Here is a 23,413-nt window from a genome sequence, read left to right as displayed (position 1 = left end):
CCAACCCAGTGCAGGTCACCTACTGATCACAATGTGCGGCCCTATCGTGAGTGCATAAGAGGGCATTTATGGTTCGCTGGGATTCAAATGAATGTTTATGAGCCTTGTCTGGCAGCCAAAGGCCAGGCACTCTCCCAGCTTTTACAGCAACTCTGTGATTCAAGCTCAGATACGAAGTGTCTGAATGTCTGTTCAGTGCATCCATTTACATGTTTATCTCTAGGGTTTAAAGTGTTGTTCTTAAAAGTTATGGATTATTTGTTTTGTAGAAGCAAAGAACAAAGAAACATTGAAACTGTGTCAATGTAATGAATTTGCATAATTTAATTAATATTAAGAAAAACCATGATAAACCTTACAGCAAGTAAAAAGCAATAGAGATTAATGAGGACAAACATATGCTCCGTTTTGACCTTTTATTCTGATCTAAATATATTATTCATGGTCTAAGGAGATGCAAAAATGAGAAAATAGTTAAGCACAGAAAAAGCATGATGCAGATCCAACATGATTTTCATGGAAAAATATACTGAAGCAACACAACTGTTCATCCCATGACACTGTTTTTTGTTTAATATGGTATAAAGGAGTGTACTGGGGGTGTTTGGTGGTGACTAACGATCATTTTAAGTGGTGCAAGATAGTACACGGCAGCAATGCAAATAAACTGTAGTGTATATTTTTAATCTATCATGTTCATTGGAAGACTAAACCTAAAAGAGGTTTAGTCTTGAAAAGAAAACCCCACAGTAGCCGGCATAAGATGAAGAAAAGTGTAACTTGGTGTGATATTTTCATTCTTACTCAGCTCAGAGAATTCAGACCTCACCCTCGTCTCATTTAACACTAATCAAATTCATATTTATTGGAAATCAAATGTAACTGAAAGAGAAAAACAAAGCCTTTGAATCTTATTGTCGTTCAGGGTACTTGTATTCTACTGACTGTGAAGCAGTACAACCTGAATTCAGCTTTCCCACAGGTTGGTGACAGAGCCTATAATTTAAACTCACCTTAATCTAAATCTTGCATCCTTTCCATATTTTTGTGCAACATGTTTGCCATTTTGTATGTTGACGGATGGCAAAAGAAGTGAAACATGAACTCTTTTCTAAATATCTCTGTGAGGACACAGTGATGTTTTCACAGTGCTGTCGGGTCCTCATTATTTCAGCTCAATAAGGCAAGAATACAGGAGCCTGTACTGGCAAAAGTTGGACGAAACAATGAATATCACAGTATTCAGTATCTCTTCAGAATTTTTTTTGTCCCTCTAGATTTCCTTGTACCATTGGAAGTCAAGTCAGCACCTCTCCCAACCAATACAGCTGATTGGCTGTAGCTTAACATTTATAGTACAAATATGACATTATTATGCATTAATGGTCAACCTTAGCCTTAAAAGTTAATCAGCACATTTCCGAAAAATTGAAATTCATTAAAAAGCCTTTTTATTCATCTTATGGAGAATAAAATCATCATCCTTTTCCTTCATTTTGGTTAAATGTGTTCATAAGCCAGTGCTGTGCTTCATTTAAAGGTCTTTGTATACTGTTTAACTTTAGTTCTGAAATGATTCTGCAATGACTCTAGGTCTTTAAAACAAAACAAAACAAACAAACAAAAAAAAAAAAAACCAGAAAAAAAACTTCAATCAAAAAGATAATTGTTACTTTGTGGCACTGACAAACATCCATTGTAATGGTCTGCCATTCTCTTCCACTGATTGTATTAAAGCATTAAAGCATTTTCAGATTTATAAACAATAAAGCATAAAAGGCCTTGTGTTCTTTTTTTTCAGTTATATAGGCCTTTGGGGTTTTTCTTGATCTCATAACACAAATATATCACACTTGTCTAGATCTTAAGATTGTCTGATTATGAGGCAAAGCTGGCAAAATCAAACTTGATATATTATTTTGCTAACAGACAATAAAAAAGGGGACCAAAAAACCCAGTTTACAAGAAAAATATAAGCAGTTTGATGACAGCGGTCTCTTTGCCAGTTGACATTAATTAAATCTGGTTTAAAAAAACACACATTCAGTTCACATGAAGGGGTGGAGATGGCCTCATCTGAGCTCATGTTCATTGTGAATCATATTATCTAGTAAACCTGCACCATTCTCTGAAAACTGAGAACAAACAAGAATATGCCCCACATGCTTTCCAAGAGTGTGTTTTATGTTCTGACATATTTGACAGTCTCATGCTTGAAATAAATCAAAAGGTTTCATCAAACTGCTCTGAGTCAAATCCCAGACACATAACAATGTAAACTTACCAAGTGTTCTTCCATTGTTACCATATAAAATAAAAAACACAGCAATTCTAAAACTCCATTTTATTACCCTTTTTTATTAAGAGACATTAAAGGGAGAATTTTAAAAAAAAAAAAAAATGTAAAAATAGTAAACAAATGTCACAAAAGACCCTCCCAGAAAAAAAAACCAAAAAACTATTGGTATAGACCTATGCATGGCTTCAGGTCAAAGTCAAAATTGCATTCAGTTATTTATACTACACACATATTCCCACTTGCACCTGTACAGAGGGTACGGGTTTCTCCAGCAGCTTATTCTAGCTGCATAAGCAATACCCTTTACACATTCAAATGTGTAAAAGTCCATATTCCCTTCATTTCAACCCAGAGCCGCTGAGGTCTCTCACATATTGTGTGGTTTCTGGATTCATGTCCTGCCTTTAAATGTGTTCATGCAGGTGTAGCTCCCAGTAAATTTGTGGATCTCTTGAAGTGCAACTTGTGGCATGAAGCTAGAGGGAGAAGAAAAGAGCAGTGATTGGATGTGGAGCACAAAGCATAACTCAAACTGTTGACGACAAAGTCAGCAAACTATTAAAAAGAAAAAAGCTTTTCTTTTCTGTTTTTACCTTTTCAGAATGACAAGGGCATGCATCGTCCAGGGCAAGTAGAGGAAGGCTTTGTCAGTTCTAACTGCGTCAACAGTCTTCTGGGCCACTACTTCTGGCTTTAGTGGAGGAAAGAGTTGAGGAAACCTACAGAGGAAAAAAAACACAATGACTATGAGATACAGGGGTCATTGTCATCAGCTCAGGAACTACCTTTCTAGGTGCTTGAAATGGTGTATTTATACCTAATAGTCCTCTAGACTGTAAAATTTGGGACGACCCACCTGGGGATCATTCTTCCAGTCTGAGTTTGATTTCACATTACACTAGTCAAACAAATAAACCTTTAGAGTAACATTTCCAACTCTTCGTCAGAGGTTGCACTGCATCAAGAATTACTAAAGGAGAAGTTCATACAAACACCAAAGAAGAAAACTTGCTCATCTATCGGTTAATGCAGAGTAACCTCCACCAAATAAATTGTAGTCCACACCCTGCATGTGGTTAACTTTAAGCTTGAAGCAAATTGAGACCAAGACCGGAACTAAAGGACATACACGGGGAATCTATCAACATTAAATGTGTGTTTTCAAGATGTGTTAGCTTCAATGCTAGACTAAGGGGACTTTTTATTTCTAAAAAGAGCTGATTAGCAGTGATAAAACCACCAAAATGTTATTCGAGGGATTAAGTTTTGAGACAGGGATCAGAGGAAACCAATTATTATTGATTTGAAAGAATAACTACAAAGTACCCATCTTTAATTCATAATGACATCTCTTTTTTCCCTTACACTCTCTCCACAGCATGTATGTACAGATTTGTCTTATTTCCAGGGGTTGTGTTTTCTTTATCAAGAACCTCTCTCTTTAGCCATATGTACCATAGTTACCCTTTGATGACACGACACAATCAAATTAATTTGTTCTAAATGAGGTAATGGAAAGGTGGCTCATGATATATATGTATTTTTATTCTGTGATTAAGATTGCTTACAGTTGCTTGACAGCGTCTGATGACTGGTTAAAAAATTGGGTCACTTGGCCATGACCATTGTCAGTCACAACAAACAGTCATCTTGGGTAGTATTTACTAAGCTCGGAAGAACTCAAAGTCTGACTCACTAAGAGTGTTTTATTATGATCTGCTTCAGAGTAGCTCATACAGAGCAGATGTCAGGGGATGTCAACCCATAGGACATTTTCTTGGCACCCATGTGAAAGATATGAGCCAATCCATCAACTACATGTCACACTGTTGGACTGTTTTGGTAAAAACCTCAACCTGTTGGCAGCCCATAATGAAACACCAGGGGATCACTGAAGTTATTTGCCTTTCTTTCTCTTTATACTTGGAAAATTTGTATCACATTTCTCAGTGTTTCATCTCATGGCCGTGATTTTAGGCATTTTTGGCAGGGCATTTTATGTCTGCCACCACAAGAAAATCTGGCAACTCATATAACAGTTGTTGAGATATTTCAGTCTGGACACATCTTGAACAACTAAAGGACAAACATAAAGACTTCTTGAAGCAGACTGCTTGCATTGCTATAGAAAAAATATTCAAAATTGGATCCCCATTCCAGATTAAAGTAAATTTTAGTGAAAAAATTAAGAGGTTAGGTAGCAACAGTTGAAGGGGTGCTTTCTACAGTGTTACAGTGTTGAATCCTCATCAGACATGTGAACGGCACTGTTTTTTATCACCTAAACGCATGTTTGAGTTTGAGTTTGAGTTCCAGCACTCTCTCCGTTCGGTTTCCATGGCGACGAAAAACGCGTCGCTTTAGAGTTTTTTCTACTTGGAAATCCTTGTGACGTCCCGGGGGATAAGGTTCGGTGATTGGTTACCTTCTAGTGGTTAACAAGGGCATGTAAAAATACATCAGGGGGGTGGAAAATGTCGGATAAAGTTATTTTGAACGATGGCTGGTGAGTTTACCAAAGAGAGACATCCTGCTGCATTCGTTGCTGTGGGTTGCTGTTTTCCACTTTGTTTTCAGGGTCTGATTCAGGTTCCAACATGTAGGGCTGTATGCTGTGTGTTGACATTGTATTTTGTTTTTCTATTGAGTTCATATTAGCCTAATCCTTCTGTTTATGAGATGTTACAATGACGGCGAAAGCAGTTGCGGTGCGCGCTCCCGATGTAGTGCAGTGGCGGGAGGCGGGGCTTAATGCGGAAGAGTCTCAATCCACTCGTTTTGCCCACAGGCTGATCTGACAGCCTACGGAGAGGGTCGGTCTGAAGTAAATAAAGCGATTTGTGACAATAACTCAATCAATCCCAGCCCTTCTGGGCTCAGAAATAAAAATAAATTAGCCTGAAATCCACATAATAGTTCCACTTTAAGTTTGCATAATATATGCTCATACCCAGTGACTAAGTGACTTCTCACCTGACTCTCATGCCCTGGAACATCTCTGTGTTGGTATGGAAAGGAAGCACAGTGGTGCAGCTGACACCGGGACAATCCAGCAAGCCTAGCGTCAGGCTTTCCATGAAGGCCAGTGATGAAGCCTTTGAGGTGCAGTAGTCTATAGCCCCCGGAATCGGAGACTGGGACAGGATGGAGTTAATGCATACTACATGACCATGCTGCAGCTCCAGCATTCGAGGCAGGAAGGCTTTTGTTGTCTAGGACAAGGACATAAAAAAAGGAAGAAATGCAATAATAAGCAGAGTACAAGGAAGAAAAGACAAGAGAAACAAGCCCATGGTGTCACCACAGATTATATTTCCATTTCCATTTAGCTGATAATTGCTTTTCGACAGTCTTTTGATCTCCATTCAAAATAAAAAAAAAAGGCAAGAGTTTCAAAACCCCTCTGATGTTTCAGGAGCTGAGAGGCAATTTGGAAACACCCCACTTAACCTGCCATAAAGCAGAAATGACTGACAAGTCATGGGGAGAGAGAGAGAGAGGGAGAGAGAAAGAGAGAGACAGGGGGCTACTGCATATACTGCCATTTTATAATCACAATATGAAACTGATAAGAATAATCTCTTCGGAGGAATGTTCGTGTTTCTGCAGGTTCTGGCTGTTCTGCTTTCATTTATGCGAGGCTTACCCAGAACTGTCCCAAGGTGTTGATATGTTGGGATTTCAGAAGAGCGTCGTCATCGCTGTCTGTCAGACATTTTCCATGAACTACAGCGGCATTGTTCACCAGTATCGTAACATCTCCCACCTGAGATTAAAGAGTGCAACAAAACGAGAGGAAGTTTTAAAAAAAAGAACGTCGGTCAAATAAAGAATTTTCAGTTATTTTTCCAGCTCATGACTTCAGATAAAGTGCTAAAAGAAAAAAGAGAGTCAATCATGGCGAATACATACACGCAAGATATATCTAGAAGGTGTACCTTTTCTCTCACCACCTTGGCTTGCTTGTAAACTTCCTCTCGATTGGCGACATCACACACAAAGTAATGGCACTCTGTTCCAGAGAGGGAGATTTCCTCAGATGTCTCTTTGAGACACTTTTCTGTCCTGCCCCACAAGATCACCTAGTCATCAAAAACAAATTTTAAAGGTTAGATACAAAAAGAACTGTTCTGCAGAGAAACAGAATAAAAAAGAAATCATTTGAGTGAGATGAAGTTTATAAATGAAACACTGACAATGTGTTGCTTTTATTATGGTCAGTCATTAAAAAAGAAGAAAAAAATAAAACATGTTTATGCAACTCATGCTGGAAGATCTTTCAGCAGCATTGCTCTTCTCAGGAAACACAGAGGCCATTTTTACTCCAGCAAATAGTTTTTGAGTGAGATTAAAGGCTTGGGGTGGGGGTGGGGGGAGTTACTGTGTGAATGAATTGTCTCTTCATCCACCGGAGACCAAATGAAGGCTGGTCATTTGAGCAGGGAACACGGGGTTGGGCAGAGGTGGGTGGTGGTGAGGGGGACTAGTGATTGGGCAATTAGATCTGTCAGTCTTTGGGGTCAGGGAAAGGTAATGAAATCAGGGGGTGAGCCCTCTTCATCTCTCAAACACAAATTCTCAAAGAGATTACACGGCCTGTTGGGCAGATGAGTCCTGTCATTTGTGGTCAGGGAGTCTAAAAATGGTGTGTGTGTGTGAAGTGCTGAGGACACCAGTGTGGGATCTGGCTGGTCGCCCATCACCAAGGTTAATATTTGAGCAAAAAAAAAAGTAATCTGGAAAGTGATCTAGTGTATCTGAGAGTCAAAGACTGAGAGTGTGTGTATATGTATGTATGTGTGTGTGTGTGCATGTATGCATTGAAAAACAAAAGACAGCATGTCTGTCTGTTGGCCTATTATTCATCCTGCCATTCCCATTGTTTGGCCCAATGTTTATGTGTAAACATCCATGTAGTGAGTTGGCAGGATGGATGTACATTGACTTATTAGTAACAGAGGTCAAATAAAACATGAACAAAAAGGCAAAAATAGGATGCAGAAAAGTTTTCTGTATCTTATTAAACCTCTTTTCTACCTTTGGGCAGTGCCAGTCTTTTGCAACGCACCCAGCATCTATCTGGAAACACCGAAAATACTGAAACTGTCACACTCTGGAGGCATCAGAGATTATTATTACATGCTCTCCTCTTCTTCACCAGACCCGGAGCAATCAGTGTTTGCCTCCTTCTGTGAGCAGTCCTACTTTGAGTTGCTTTCGATTGGGTTTTTTTGTTTGCTTCATTTGCAAGCCCATTTCAGTAATCAGTGAAGGAAGACAAGTCTTGATAAATAAGTGAAAGCTTTTAATAGGATTTGAGCCCAGCAAATAAAGCTGGCAGTTCTCATTAAAACTCAGCACTTAAACTGTGCTCTCCTGTTAAAACGTTATTTAATTCATTAGGTTTATCAGCCGTCAGAACACACAGGACCCTCAGAGCAAACAAGCATTGGCCAAATTGCTATCTGGATAGAAAACAGTTTCTAATTGACCTTGCGCGTGCTGTGTGTTCCGCTGATAAACCTGTGATTGTTCTAATAAGGTGTGGTTAGCAATACTTAATGTCAACACATGCTCCAAGTAAAAGCTCTTTAATATAATGAATTAAGGTAGCGTAGCTTGAAAGAAAACCTTGACAGAGACCGTGCAGATGTAAGTCAATGCAGGTTGTGATGCATGCCTCCGTCTCCCCTGGAGCTCCAGCTGAATTACAGTGATACTCTATCTCCCAGGCCTGAATGTATGGGTGGGTATGAACCCTGCTTTTCACACCCATTGTATGGGGCAGCAGAGAGGCGGCACACAGAGGGGGCAGCAGGAGTTCAGGAGGCAGTCGCCTGCCGCTGTCTAATTACTGCGGAGACAGCAAGGTCAGTTGCAGGGCAATACCCAGCTGGGAGTGGTGTGCTTCCCGCCTCAAGCACAACACAAGCACACCCACACAAACCTGTTGTCACTGACAAGGGCTGGTTCATCTTTCTTGCCGAGACTTATTTCTATGATACTGGCGATTGCATAAAAAACAAAACAAACAAAAAAAAAACTGATTTAACTTATTTCTCACAATAAAAATGAGTTTTATAGAAATAAATTGCTCAAAGATGTCAATTACTTGCTCTGTTCCAAAACCTCTTTCATGTTGTTATGACATTCTTTCTCTGACAATGTTTTATTTATTTATTTATTTTTTTTTTTTGGTTTACGAACATTTCAGAGCTCAACTCTGTCATGCTTGCCTCCAAAATACCGCACACAAAGACCTGGCTTTCCTTCTCAGACTTACTGTATTATTTCATCAGCTCTCAAGTTAGTCTTCTTCCCACCAAAATCCAAACAGAGGAAAAAGGGTATTCTGGCTGCCAGTCACAAAGGGGCTCAAACTGGGGTGAGTGCAAGTTCACAGAAGTGAGTCCTATTCATAATTACTGTCCTATTTCCTTTTAGCATCTCCTTAGGCAGGGAGCAACTGTCATACACATTTACCACAGGTGTTGTTTTCAAAGCCTTCACACCTTGATAACACCTAACAATGGGGTGCTGAAAAGCATGCTGACATCCTTTGTTGTGCAGCTGCAGAGCAATGCTTTAAAATCTCCTGGTTTCTCCCTGGTCGCTCCCCAAGGATATGGCATCGAAAGACAGAGGGTGGCAGTTAGTGTTTCATTGAACTTCCAGCAATGTTTTCAAGCTGCTAAAATTGCACCTTGTGAGAGCATCTGAGAAGTGGTGCCTATGTCACACATGCACAGATACTTACAACCCTCAGTTTTCAGCCATGCTGCTCAACGTGGGTTGAAATTACCACCACTTTATTCCATGTGTAATGAAGGTTTCCATCTGAAGTGATCAGAAATAGTTTAGTCTGTGTAAACATGTCGCATTAAGGTGGCAGCAGTGACTCAGAAACTGTTCAACCACTGTATGATGGAGAAATTATGAGCAGAACTTAGCCCGACCTAAGCAGTATGTGTCTGTGTGTGTGTGTCTGTGTGTTGGTGTATGTGTGTGAGGAGGGGTGCCTAGATGGATAGTGGTAAAATAATTTTTGTTGAAAACATTCATTCACAAAAACACACCCTATAAAGATGAGATCCAACATATTAATGTAAAAAATGTTCTTGACATGAGAAGATCTATGTCATATTCCTTTAAAAATATATACATAAAGACTTCTAATGATAATTTATGCCAACAAACAATGACAATGTGGATTACAGAATTCAAAACTTAACTTCATGTTATGACACAGTGGTGAAATGTATATTTTTCCCCTTAGAATGAAGCGTGGCAGTTTGATTCATAGGTAGTCTACTACCTCAAAGGAATCCCATTTGAATCTGATTTTACTGCATTACTATCATGGACCAGAACTGCCATGATAGTAAAATGTGTTCTTCTTAACATAGTTTTGTAGGGCTGGTTTTGTTTAGCACATACTTTGCATTACTGTGCATACACCCAGTCTGCATTTGCATAAAAGCAACACCCGCTGACTTTGATATCTTACTGATTTTAAACCAGAGGGGAAAAGTATAGACCATGCGTCTCTGTGTTACAATGGATTTAAAGGAGTTTGACTGAGGCTTTGTACACAAACCCCCCCCCAATGCCCAGAAGTCCAGACACCCACACAGGTACACGCTCTGCCTGCATCAAAGCCTACATTTTTTAACATGTCAGTCATACTTAAATCAACCTAGATCTGCAACAGGATGACGTCAGTTTAGTGTGTTAACCACAATCATACCAATAGATGCTGCCCAGACTTGCCCTCTTGGTGACCCATGCTGTTGTGCAATACTTGAACCAAAATCGAGGGCACTGTCTCTGGTCTAAATGTACCAGCAAGCAACACAGAGGTCACGATCCCTGCTTTCAATGAACGGTGCAACCACAACACACTTGGAGCATGCTAGACTAGAGTGACAGGGTTACCTTGAAATGGAGGGGGAGGTGGCTGGCTTTTATGTACGTCTTTACTACTGCTATTTTTCTTTCAATAGTTAAACCTATGCAACAGATGCAATAAGCATCTGTTGCAAATAAAATAATGTATTATTATTATTATTATTATTATTATTAATAATCCATACATTGCCCTGGAAACAGAGGGCTTCAATGGGTGTGCAACAAGTTGTGGAACAAGAAGCCTACCTTTCTGGCCCCCTGCTTTGCAAACTCCTTGGCCAGGTGTCGACCGATGCCTCGACCTCCGCCAGTAATCAATACCACCTCCTTGGTCAAGTCCTTCTTTCTGCTGGGCAACAGTGAAAACAAACTTGCCCTGACAATGTGATAGAGTACTTGAATCGGGAAGAGAAACATGCGACACGCGCTCTTCAGTTCCATCCCGGGAAGCGCGCACGGTCAGCGGACAAGTAGGCTGTGTTGACGCTGCAAGTGTGGGAGCGGAGTGCTGCGGACACCGAGACTTCTAGATCTGTCATGCACACAGTGTCATCTACAGCATGGGAAAGTTTTTCAAAAGTAATCCACCGGGCGAACAAATATTTACAAAGCAGAGCTGTTCAACTTTGGAGAGCAGTGGCATCTTAGTCGACACGCATCAGTCATTCCGTCTGTCAAGCTGCGCTGCAGACGCAGAGACGTTGAAGTCCAGGCGACGCTCCGTGTTTTACGCTTCTGAGGCTGCTGGGCTTTTGGTGTTGTGTTCCTGTCCTGTCCTGCCTTATATATATATTACCGCCTCTGCTCTGGCTTCCGTACTTCCACTGGTGAAAGGACCTGCAAGAACCAAGAGGGGAGGTTTTGGAAGGGCATTAATCCTGATTGACATGTTAAGTGGGGATGAATATTTTGCTCCAGTGCCCGTCTGCCCTGACTGGATGCGTACTTTGCCTCTTCCCCACCCCCTTCAAGTGCCTGCAGCAACAGCAGCAGTTCTCAATCTGCTGTCCTGCTCCCCCCTCCAGCGGTCGCCCCACTGCGTCCCAAGTGGGTGCCCAATCTCATTTGGCAAAGTTTAACTTCATAATCCTGTTGACCTGATTACCCTCATTACATAAGGCGCAGGATAACAACGGTGTTGCAATCACAGTTTTCACCGACAGCTGTAAATGAATGAAAGCTCCAGATCAAGGTAAATAAGGCCTTTATATGTAACTCATCAACTACGTCTTAAGTCACCCCCACCACCAAACAAATAATCAATCAGCCATGCAATAAGAAAACTCACAATTAAGCATGTCAGATAAAAAAAACAAACAAAACAAACATGCATCCAAAATCCAAACTGTAGGCACATATGTGATCTTATAGCATGAAGCCATTGATCAGTTGATTTTCCCATCAGCCACTCTCTGATCTCTATTCTTCTGGCAATAAGTGGATTCTCAGAACATCGGAATGACAAAATCTGGATCAAAACGTATTGGATTAAAAACAAAAGGTCATCAGGTTGAATATTACCAGTGCGAACATATTTTTCACGTCAGTTTACAGAAATCTCTTCTTTTGTGGTGCTATCCAGTTGTATGTGGTAATGTTCATTATTCCAGTTGTTTGAGCCCAATCTGTTGTGGTAACAGTGTTTTTGAGGCAGGCTCCATCTATCTGTGTGTGACAGTGCAATTTGGTAAATAGGTCAGCTCTCTCTCAGAAGTTTGGCAGGGTGACAAACAGAAAAACTGCATGCAGACCTCCTAAGCAAATCCTATATGAATTAATGGGCTTCAGACAAGGTTCCAGTCTGTGATGTTTGGCCCTGGAACTGATTTTTACTGGGAGTCACTGAATGCTGGGCTTTTTTTGACAACTGGGAAGGTTTTAAAGAGCAGTCTCACAATGGTTTCTTTGTGCTGGGCTTAGCTACTTAGAGAAGGCACGGGGGCTCCCAGGGGCTGCTAAAACCTCCAGGATAACAGCAGTCCAGATGCTGTCTTGAGTTTGGAAATTCTGATATTTGTACAAAGGCTGAGCTAAAGTCCAGAAATATTCATTCAGTTTCTGGCATATTTTTTGTTAAAATTAAAACACAAGTTAAATTATTTGTAAACTCATCAGGATATCTTCATTTATTAGTGAGAGGAACATAGATATACCTTCATGGATGATACAGAAATGTAAATAGGATCTGGCTGAGGAGGTGCTGTTTATTTATACTCATGCTATCACTGCCATCTACAGATCAGCAGTGAAAGTTCAAACGAGACTGCTTTCTGATCGATGGTCAGACTTTGATGGCTGACAACTGGAAAGTTAAAACACTGCCAGTCTATACATTTCTGAGATTATTTTCACTGAAAGTTACCTTCAAAGATACTACCAATATATGGATGATTTGAAATTTATGTAATCATGACAATATTTTGTACAGCATTCAGTTTGGAACGGTAGTTTATTCAGGAAACATGTAATTAGTTAGATTACAGAGCCATAATATACAATGGTGAATATGATTATTTTTCCTGGGGCAACAGGCATCTAAACATGCCATTATGTGAAGCCAAGGTCAGAATGGATTGCATGTGGATGTGGGAGGGTGAAGAGAGGCTGAAAGCTGATAGATAAAACATTTTCCTCTAATGACTTACCTTCAGCAAAGCAGAGCAGCATTTTTAATAGCTGGGTTTGCTGCTCTTGTTGCAGCCTACCTCCTTCTGGTAATTGGGCTTGTGTACTCTGAGCTGATGAATTCAAGCATCTCTCAGGAGATTGCAAATAGTGAGAAACTCTGCGGTTCATGACGATTGTTTGCATGGCAACTGTGGCAAGTATCAGTACAGTGGAAGTGTGGGTGCGGATTCAGTAGTGTTTGTAGTGTTTGTAGTGAAGAATTGTATCTGTCAATGAATTTTTTTACACATTTTTAGAGCAGAAAAAAATTTCCTTGTGGAAAATAATAAATGAACTTTACTTCCTCTGGCAGTGTTACTGTCCTTTCTCCGTCCTCTAACACCTGATAAAGCCCTTGATGAAAGAAATGTTAGATAAGAAATCATGTCTAGCAAAGGGTTTCCAGAAACACAAAGTCATCTGCTGCCCTTCTCTGATGTTGTAGTAAATATGGGCTCTTAGAGAGAATGACCTTCACTCTGACTTTACTTATCAAGACTGTTATTCTTCTTGTTTTTTCACATGTGTCTCTTCTTGGTTGCAAGTCTGTGGTTTTGCTCCTGCAAGGGTCAAATCTTACATAGCGTGGGCATATGTCATCAGGCCAGCGGTATTTGATGTTTTATGGCTTCTATTCTGACATTATACATTGAAAAATGTTCTTGCCTGTTTGTAAGTCAAGGACTTACAGTAAATACTAGCTGGGAAATTTTCATACATTCTTCTATAGTCTGAAATTTAGTTTAATAATTTAAATAATTTAAATAATTTGAGTTAAAGGAACTACTCAGAAGAGTTATTTGAATTTACATAAAATTAGGCAGACAGTAATTTTTTATTGAAAAGCTGAATAAAATATAAGATACAAATTTGTATTCACAGTTAAAAAAATAGTTATGTTTGCGATACTATCATACAGTGTGGATCTAAATACAGAAGTTGGAAAGAGATACAGAAAAAGACTAAAATGAATGTGAATGCTTCATGTGTCCTGCTAATATGAACAGTTTTCTGTTAATGAAAACTGCACAGATATTATCCTTCCATTATTTAAATAAAAAACACACACACACACACACACACACACACACACATTTCTTCTTTCAAAGAAACACTACATAACTTTCTGACCTTTAGTTTCTGAGACATTTCGATGACACACTGAAATGGCACACTTCCTGTCAACATGCTGTATGTTGAACATGCACCATGTTTGAGTTATAGAAGAAACACGATGACATCATCAGAGGAAGTGAGGAAATGAATGAGAGAAAAGGACAGAGTAAGGGATGAGACAAGAGTCAACATTTGTTGGATGGAGGAAGCTCATGGGACAGAGCTGGGAGAAGAGACAGGATGGAAGACAGGATGAGCCTTCTTTAAGTGGTGCTAAAGTACAACAAATCTGTTAAAGTTATTGCTAAAGCTTATTCTAATCGATCGATGGAAATGTAATGTATTTGAGATACATCTCTAGCAATGAATGTTGCTAAATCTAATCTTTTGGGCAGTACAGTAATGGAAAACAGTGCTTATTTTAGAAGTAAGAAGTACTTCTAAGAAGTAAGTAAACCTGCAACACATTGCAATCACATGCAAGGAGAGATAACATGACTGAATAAAGCAAGCTGTTTAAATAAACATAGGATGGATTTAAAACATTTTCATTTTGGTGATTAGATGCATGTGGTTAGTGAACAATGAAATGAATAAAGGAGAGGAATAAGCGTGGTGATGTGGTGACAGTAGTGATGGTGGTGGTGGATGAGCAAAGTAAGGAGGTGGATGAAAGCACAACTCAACAAACAACTCAAATATCACAATTTATAGCACAAGTTAATTAGCTCAAGCAAAAGCAGACAAAAAGATTTTTGGAGCAATGTTGATGAGTAATGTGACAATATAAGGTGAGTTTGTGGAAACCAAAATAGTGAAAAGACGATAGCTGGGAAAAGCCAGGGCACTCTGATTTAAAAAAAAAAAAAAAAAAAGTAAGATGAAACAAATATTAATCACTGAAAAATATAGATTAATAAAAATATTTAATTATCAATATCAAAAGTCTGGACACACTTGCAATAAATTTAATGGGAAAATACATCCAAACTTTTTGAGTGGTAGTGTAAGTTAACAAAAGGCTTTTTCTCATGGAGATATAGGCAAAGGCTATATCACTTATAAGAATAAGAATAAGAACTAGAATATTGCTATTTTTGCCCGGACTTGAGGTGTGTGCCAAGTTTCGCAACTTTTCACGGGGCCTAAGGGGGTCAAAAATGGCCGAGTTGTGCTGATAAGAAGAATAAAAATAATAAACACTTCAACAACAATAGGGCCCTGCCATACTTCGTATGGTGAGGACCATAATAATAATAAGAATAAGAATAAGAATAAGAATAAGAATAAGAATAAGAATAAGAATAAGAACAATTGTTTTCAATAGACTCAAAGAAAAAAAAATCAACATTCACATTTATTCACATGTCACTCATTTCTATATTTATTCTTTCAAACATGTACTAAGAATAGATCCTTTTTTCCTAGTATTTTTTTAATTTTGTAGAGCAAAATTAGGTGTCATATCCTTTCCGTGAATACTTTTTATCTCTCTGTATCTATACAATGATTAAAATATGTGCTGAAATGTAAAGGCTGATTTGTAATTTCTTTTAAATCCCACTACAAACACACACACACACACACACACACACACACACACACACACACACACACACACACACACACACACCTTTTTGTGTAGTATGTTCCCAAAATAGCAAGAATTTCATATTTTCTCCATCTGTCTTACATTTCACACCTCCTAGGTCCCGATTTGCCCCTGAGCACAGTTACCCTGCCCATCTGGATGGCTGTGAGACTCGACCGTGTCACTTCCTGTCTGTGATTGAGACCAGGTTCAACGTGGACTCTCACTGAGTAGCAGTTGCAGGAAACAACATAGGAGCTAACCTGGCAGCGGCTCTGTGCCAAAGGCTGGTGAGGCGAGCAGGCAGACATCTGCGATTCCCCTGCACTCAGGTCCTCGTCTACCCAACTGTGCAGATGGCAGATTTCAACCTGCCCTCATACCAGCAAAATCATGCTGAGCACATATTGTTTTGTGGCCGGATGGTATTCTTTTTCCAACAATACCTGAATGGAAGCTTGTTTGTGTGCCAGGAAGCGCTCCAAAGGAACCATATCCCCACTAATCTCAGCCCATGCTATGTAAAGTAGCTCTCCAATCTGCTCCCTGTGTGCATCTCAAGAGGCATCTGTTAACACCCAGCCTCGAAATATCACCTATAATCATGATGTAAGGCATGATGGGATTTCCTACACAGAATGACTGTCTCACTTAAAAGTAAATCACCTGGCAACAAGCAATAGATAATCTTCATACCATTATGAACTTTTTAAAACTAGGGCTGGTTCACCTTTCCTACTGCAGCACCAAATATCATAAATTGGAATCACATGATAAGTTTAAATACACTTTGCATCTTGTTTTACTTTTTCTTTCAATAAGCTTGTGTTCACTGTTCAACCTCACACCCACTTAAACATGCACACATGCACCCAAATCGATTTTAAATTCTAATAGTAAAGTAAAGGCAAGGTGGTACTGCTAAAAGGTAAATGTCATGCCCTAGCCTGATGGTATGTCTTTCTTTTTTAACAAAGATGTAAAAAATCTTCCATTTGCTTCCAGGATACTTGACTTGCCTTCTCCTTAGTGTTTGGTGTATCCATGGCAACTGAGCTTCCGTTCCTCTCCACTATGGGCTCAGGTGAATACATCTACATATTATCTGTTAGACTAGCTAACATAAGCTTCAGCTACCCCTGGCTGAGTATGCTTGATATCTGATAGAATATTAACCAGAAAGTCATGGAACCAAATAAATGGACTCAAGCTGGATGGAGAATAGAACAGAAATATGGGAACAAAGTGCTGATAGGCAACTGGGCAGAGGAAAGACTAAAGGTATTTATGTGTGTTTTTTTGCAACCTTTACACAAGACAGTTATGTAACACTTCTGACTCCTATGAAACTACATTTAAAACTGTAAAGAGAGATTATCTGTGTTTATTCACGCTGAATTAAAATAAAACAAAAAACCCAGTGGGAGCCTGCCAAGTATTTTGCTGGACCTCAGTTGGTGTTCGGATCTATATCAAAACGATTATGCAGACTTGGTTCAGCTAACTTCGGCTCAGCCTCCTGGTGGGACAGGCCAGAGCTGAAGACTAATTGCATTGACTTGAGGTTTGTCCATGAGCTGCTGGTTCAGGATCTGAAAGAAGACATTACTGAAGAAATACTATCCAACAGTGTGGATCAATAATGAAGTGTGAGCTTTGCTGATCCTTGTTCTGGACTCATTGCTTAGGAACTTGTATAGCCCCCTCTCCTCATTTCTCTTCTCAATGTCTGTTTATTCCATCCGACACAGTTCACTCGGGAGCCAAAGATAGCCAACAGCACCAGTTGTGCAGACTACCGGCCCCACTGGGACTTTAAGCCAGACGTCTCTGAGAGAAGATCTGCCCTGCTGAGAGCTGAGGTCAGCCTTTAACTGCTCATTCAGGGCATTAACACCAATTGAATGCCTGTCACAACCCTGCAAGTCAGGGCTTTCTTTTTTAGATTGTGGACACTTCTGCATAATATTGATGGCCGAGATAAAGGCCTGTGATAAAACTCCTTATGAAAGCAAGTTTCTGGTCAGACTCAGCAGTCATGAAAAATGTGTAAAATCATCAGTCTTAAAAGGCACTTAAAGGCTAGTTAGAGCAATTTGCCTGCGTCACAGGGTGAACCTCTTAAAGATTATTGAAAAAGAATAGGTCTTGCCCTGTATATCTTAATCAGTGATGCAGTGAAGCCCACCGCACTCAGGCTATATCTTTGTATTATTATCCAGGGACTTCCATATAAGATGCTCATCACCCACCAGAAGCCACCACCGTCAGACTATTTGGTCTCACATTATCAAGAAAGCTATGTGCATAAGCAAAAAAAAAATGCTCTGCCAATTCAGCAACCTTGGCATCCAGACGACATTACACAGAAACTTGAGAGATCTGACCAACCAATTTCTGGTAAGTCTATAACTTTTATAGCTTCCCCAGTGTAATCTGAAGGTAATGGTTACAAATGATATAATATATTATCAGGTATCCAGTTATAGGGGATATGGGTGAGTGCAAGCATACTTGAGAACATTAAATATAACATGGACAAAGTATATCAGCAGTTGTGCTCATGGACAATTAAAACCAGTTTGCCTTTTATTGCTCCAGTGCAGTCAGGAGTGTAATTAATGACAAGAGTTAACTTTTTGTTTCTTTGTAGTGCTTTCAACCAAGTCCGGTCTGCTGCAGTCCACAAATCAGCATTTTGAAAAGCAGCAGTCACACCCTCCATCATTGACTGTGTATGGATCAGCATACCAAAAACACTCACTCGATGCCTTCTGCCGGAACCGCTTTGCCCGGGCCTCACGTATGCTTTCCAGCAACTTCTATGCAGCAAATCACAACAACAAGGACCTGCATCTGAGAGATAGCTCGTGTCTTCAAGTCCCGGATTACTGTATCGATCAGAATTAAAGAGAGAAATGTTTCTGCTGAATTGTCTCACATATACCATTAGTTTAAAGCCAGTTTTTTTTTTGTTTGTTTGTTTACAGTTAGGGTTTCTTGTAAAATTGAAAACATGAAGATCACACACTGGATAGACTACTTGAAAATTTAAAATGAATAAATTTAACATGGTATATAAGATCTTTGTGAGGAGTTTGGCTGTTGTGAAGAGTGGAGACAGTTTTCAAATATGAATTGGTGTGTTTCTACAAGATGGAGAAGGATGTGCAGGCTATGAATTATACCACAGTACACAAGAAACTCTGAACAGACTTGAAGAATTATTCTGGATCTGTGTGGGGTTGAAAGGAAAAATAACACATTTTAATGACAGACCTGGTTGAAGCAAACTGGAAGAGTCATCCAAGGCAATGTCTGTGAATTTCATTCCATTAGGTGTTTAATTACAGGGAATCAAAGTGTTTAATTAGGAGGAATCAAAGATGCTTATGTTTGATGGTCAACCATCTGTGGCTGCCTCCCTTTGTCCCACTTGCCTGCTGCCTTCCAGTGCAGCTCTGTTTCACCCACTTAGCTTGTTAGTCACTCTACCGCCTGTGTCACACGACACTTCAGTGTTGTAGTCAGCCTTCAGCACATCTCACCCAAAGAACAGTTGTGCTAGCCTTATGAACCACATGATGGTGCTACAGCAGCATGTCACGCTGTGTCTGTTGAAGACCTTGGCTTAAAGTGTGTACAGCGAGAGGGACAAGTGTAAATAGGTAAACAAAGAAAAAGTTCTTTTTCTTTTTATGCATATTGAATGTTTAATACAAACATAAACTTAAAATAAAAGGTTTAGATCATTTATGTTTTTCTGTTAGACGTTAAAATTTGAACAAATGTTGTGAAAAGATATTTTCTTCAATACCATTCATCACCTGTTGGATAGTAAGTAATTAATGATAAGTTTTAATTCTTTCTCATCTTTAGAGGATTAACAATAGATAATCTTCTCAGTGCAATTCAACAGAAAATACATTCAATTCAACATAAACACAACACAAACAACAAAACCAACAAGTCAAAGTGTTTTAAGAGTTTAAACTTATGAACAAATTGTTTAAGAGTTCACCTATTCATATTTTGTGGCATACCCATTTACATCCTGTCATGTTTAAAGAGCAACTTTTGATAATGGCATTGCATCTGGACCACTGTGTAAGTTATATTTCTGCCCTACACTGAGCAACACTGTGATAGATGATCAAAACATTGCCCAATCACTGTGTTTTAGAGTTGAATGAACTCATTTACTCTGAGAATTTTGCTTTATGAATCATCTTATACAGTGTAGCATTAAGCATCTGAGATGATATAAAACAAGCAAAATGGCAAGAAGAAGTGGCAAATCAAAGAAGCAAACAATTAACATGGCAGCACCTCCCTACGTAAATCCAAGCAAACAGAAGCTTGATGACTATAAACACTCTAATACTTTATATTTACTGATAGAGATGAGACATAAGAAAAGACAAGCCTTTGTGCAATACCCAACCCAAGAAAAATGATGTTATTTATGAAACCAATTTGTTGTGGCAATGTGGTTAAAGCCTCAGATATATGACATGTTTAGTAGCTACAGTATTGCAATAACATTTAAGGCTGGGTAGATGTGCAAAGCAGACTTCACACAGTCAACAATAAGCCTGATGTAAAGTATGCTCTTATAGGGATACTCAGTCACTACCTAATCTTACCATCAATGGAAAACTGAATCGTTTTTATACACTTGTCTGCCGAGGCTTCTTATCAGGTAGTGAAAGGACAAAGGGGAAAAGTATGCCCTTGGCGCCAGAGAGGACACTCAAATCTTCATCTGAGAATGCTGGAGAGATCTCTTCAGCCTCAAATCTCATTGTGAATTGCCGGCTGATACAGTAGATTGAGCCATCCATTGCAAGACATTGGAAGGCCGGGCAGCGTAGGAGTCGTTTGGAGCTGCACTCATACCATAGTCGTGCCACTGTATGATAGCGGTACACACTGACACCCAGGAGTGGGTTAACATCGAATCGATAGAGAAATCTCCCTGCAGCCACCATATCTGCAGTTCTGTCATTGCTGCCAACCATGAGACTTGGCCTCCAGGTGTTGTTTTTGGGGTTGTAGCGGAGTAGCATATATCTAAGAGAACCCCCAGCAACAAAAAGCTCTCCATTGCACACAGTGACATGATGTGCCACAGCAAATGTGTCATTAGGCAATGGAGCCACAAATGTCCATCTATCCAGTCGTGGGTCGTAGCGCTCAACTGAGGAAAGGCACTCTCCTCCGATGGCATAGATGTAGCCCTCCAGAGCAGCCAGTTTGCAGCGAGGCCTGGCTTCATTCATGGGACAGATCTCTTTCCAAATAGATGTCAAAGGATTGTAGCAAAACACTCGCTTTGAGGGTGTAATTTCTCTGTCTGTGCCTTGGCAGCCCACTGCCACAAATAAGTAGTTATCCATTGTGCACATGGCACAGGCTTTAGAGATGACCTCCTGTGGGATCAGGCAGAGAGGATGCCAGTTGTCTTTGTAGTCATCATAATAGTACATTGCACTGGACATCCTCTGTTCTGCCATTGCTCTGTGCCCCTCTGTGTTTCTCAGCCAGTCTTGAGGGTCCATGTCTGCAACCACAACAAACCTTCTCCCTCTCATTCTCTGCTTCCGGATTTCATCCCTTTCACCTGCCATTAACCGCCCATAAAGGTTGGGATCCCTTAGCACCTGAAGGTAGTTGTCTGACATGACCCCAAGGACCGCTTGCCGCACAGACATCTGGCCATTTTTCTTAGCTAAATAAAGTGCTTCTAAACAGTTCCCTAGATCAAGTTTACTCTTGACGTTTTCCAGATCTGCTCCATGGAAAATTTCCTTTGGAAGGTGTAAAGTTTGAGCTGCTGTTCCATTCTGCTGATCAGTCTCCTTCACTTTACTACTTGTGCTATCTGTAGTGGTTTGCAGAGACACAGTTTTATCACCTGTTGATGTATGAGGCTGATTCATTGAGGCTTTGGCTCTTGAAGTTTGAAAGACAATGGGAAGCTCAGACTCTTCTGCTGCACACCTATAGCTCTCATTACGTAGAAGTGCAGGTCTTGGAGGGTATCTTGACTTGGTAGTACCTGGTGAGGAGACATTTTCCACTGTTCTTTGCTGAAGAACCACATCACGTATAATCAAAGGGCTCACAGAGGAAGAAGTCTTTGGGAGGCTGCCTCCATGTTTTTCAAGCTCCACCTTCTCTGATTCAATGGTTGTCTCACACTGACCCAATACAGTGTTAAAATCTGTAATTGAGTGAGAGGAAGACTCAACGTAGTAGTCATATATCTTTCCACACACAATCTGGTCTCCTGATCCTTCCAGCACTACGTTGGCATCCTCTACTTTGATCTCTGCTTTGGAAAGGAAGCTGGAGTAGACCCCCTGGTGCTCCAAGTCCTGCCTTAACTCTCTGCCCACACCCACACAGCCCTCCAACTTCTTCAAAAAGCAAGGGGAGCGGCGCCCTGTCATACTTGCCATCCCAGACTCTGTTGGATCTTGAAGGCTCAAAGCAGATCCAAATGAAATATTTCTTGTGGCAACCATTGGCTGTTTCTGATTTGTGAGTACCTCCACTTTCATGCATTTATCCTGGTCACTGCTTGGATTAATAATATCCTCCTCACTCTTTTCAGCTGGTTGTGGAGGGGGTTCTGCTGGTACTTCCTTGGTGCTGCCAGATAACAGGTCATCAGTAGCTGAATCTTCAAATAAGCGCTTCGTTTTTTTTCCTCCATCATCCCTGACATGTTCTGGTGGGCTTTGATGCTGTAGTGTTGTCCTGCAGTTTTGACAGGTACCATTTTGTGGTTCTTTCCTGTCTATGTCACAAGTGTGAATTTTCCTTACAGTCCTGGAGCTGTAGAACTTGTAAGCCCAAGAAACCAGCAGCACTGCAGCCACAGACACACTGAGTTTTAACAGCAGCTGCATGTCGAACTGAACTCCTAGAGGGTCTGCAATGGGCATTGCTTTAAAAAAAAAAGAAAAAAGATATATGGCAGGAGTGGCTGGGCTGAGCGATCCTTTTGAAAGTTATTGTCAATGTGCTCCAGCTGACTGGAGCTGTTTGGTTTTCATTGTAAAAGAGCTGCTGTGATCTGATGACTACGCCTCTTTAGCCAAAGGATCAAGTGTAAAATGATAGCCCTTGAGTTTCTATTTGCATCTCTTGCTCTGTAGAGGCGGAGCACTTTCTCATGCAGCACCTGTGTTGAGTCAGATGCAGTTTTAGTAACCATACTCAGAATATGTAAATACCCCCGGATCAATATTTGACTATGCAATTTTTTGATTCATAGAGGCTTTTCTCATATCAAAACTTTCATAAGACATAAACACATAAAGAACTGTGGCCAATAACCTCTCGACCAAATCATAATTACCTTTGTTTCAGCTACCTTGCTGTTGTGGCACCTCTTGCTGCATTTTTACACATGATTTGTGTTATGATATATTATGTGAGAGTTGACTAATATTGCCAAAATAACAATAGATAACACTCCTCCACATGCTCTCATGCGGCAGGAGGAGAGCGTGGTTTGCATAACAGGTGGAGAGTAATGATAGGTGACATTTATCAAATACTTAATAACCAGGATGCATCTGTTTGCACAGTCATGCTACAGATCAAAGGTCCCCTCCTGCGCCGGCAGAGGTGTTTAAATAATTGTCACTAAAAGGAAGCTTAAGGTTGCTGTCAGAAACATAAATGGCAGTTGCAAGCTAAAATAAACACAGAAATGTTGAAATGACCATTACAATGGAAACACATATTTCTGTCATGTAGAAGCCTTGTCACTCAGCCATCGCTGTCAGGCTGTCATTCGCATTGGTGGTAACAAAGTA

The 23,413-nt window shown here is 40.1% G+C and overlaps 4 protein-coding genes across 4 annotated transcripts; 2 read left to right on the top strand and 2 right to left on the bottom strand.

Moving 5' to 3' along the window:
- Positions 1-495: 495 nt before the first annotated feature.
- dhrs3b (dehydrogenase/reductase (SDR family) member 3b) lies at positions 496-10,932 on the bottom strand. The gene is made up of 6 exons (XM_079241779.1): positions 10,454-10,932; positions 6,238-6,381; positions 5,946-6,065; positions 5,273-5,511; positions 2,893-3,018; positions 496-2,775 (listed from the first exon to the last, which is right to left on the bottom strand). Exons 1-6 carry the CDS (start codon positions 10,646-10,648, stop codon positions 2,691-2,693), a joined length of 909 nt encoding a protein of 302 aa, XP_079097905.1. The 5' UTR covers positions 10,649-10,932; the 3' UTR covers positions 496-2,690.
- A 1,911-nt stretch (positions 10,933-12,843) lies between these two features.
- Positions 12,844-16,111, top strand: aadacl4 (arylacetamide deacetylase-like 4; the record flags this gene model as incomplete). Its single annotated transcript, XM_079242022.1, is given in 4 exon segments — positions 12,844-12,982; positions 13,552-13,564; positions 15,700-15,808; positions 15,812-16,111. Coding segments are annotated over 4 exon segments (561 nt in total).
- Positions 16,112-16,766: 655 nt separating this feature from the next.
- Positions 16,767-18,491, top strand: cfap107 (cilia and flagella associated protein 107; the record flags this gene model as incomplete). Its single annotated transcript, XM_079242020.1, has 4 exons — positions 16,767-16,862; positions 17,333-17,443; positions 17,804-17,981; positions 18,235-18,491. The coding sequence occupies 4 exons, from the start codon at positions 16,767-16,769 to the stop codon at positions 18,489-18,491; spliced, it is 642 nt and encodes a 213-aa protein (XP_079098146.1).
- Positions 18,492-20,251: 1,760 nt separating this feature from the next.
- Positions 20,252-22,534, bottom strand: klhdc7a (kelch domain containing 7A; the record flags this gene model as incomplete). The annotated part of the gene is made up of 1 exon (XM_079241965.1): positions 20,252-22,534. One exon carries the CDS (start codon positions 22,532-22,534, stop codon positions 20,252-20,254), a length of 2,283 nt encoding a protein of 760 aa, XP_079098091.1.
- Between the last annotated feature and the right edge of the window lie 879 nt (positions 22,535-23,413).

This window comes from Telmatherina bonti, assembly GCF_933228915.1.
Source record: "Telmatherina bonti genome assembly, chromosome: 6".
Lineage (NCBI taxonomy): Eukaryota > Metazoa > Chordata > Actinopteri > Atheriniformes > Telmatherinidae > Telmatherina > Telmatherina bonti.
Note: the sequence above shows the minus strand (reverse complement) of the source record. Positions and strands in the feature narration are given on the sequence as shown.

Bases quoted from the DNA above. Each gene is read 5' to 3' on its own strand.
- dhrs3b (XM_079241779.1), bottom strand. From the start codon at position 10,648: ATGGAACTGAAGAGCGCGTGTCGCATGTTTCTCTTCCCGATTCAAGTA. The intron at 6,382-10,453 runs GTAGGCTTCTTG...TTTGATGACTAG, and splicing joins CAAAGCAGGGGGCCAGAAAG to GTGATCTTGTGGGGCAGGAC. The intron at 2,776-2,892 runs GTAAAAACAGAA...TTCTCCCTCTAG, and splicing joins GCCCTTGTCATTCTGAAAAG to CTTCATGCCACAAGTTGCAC.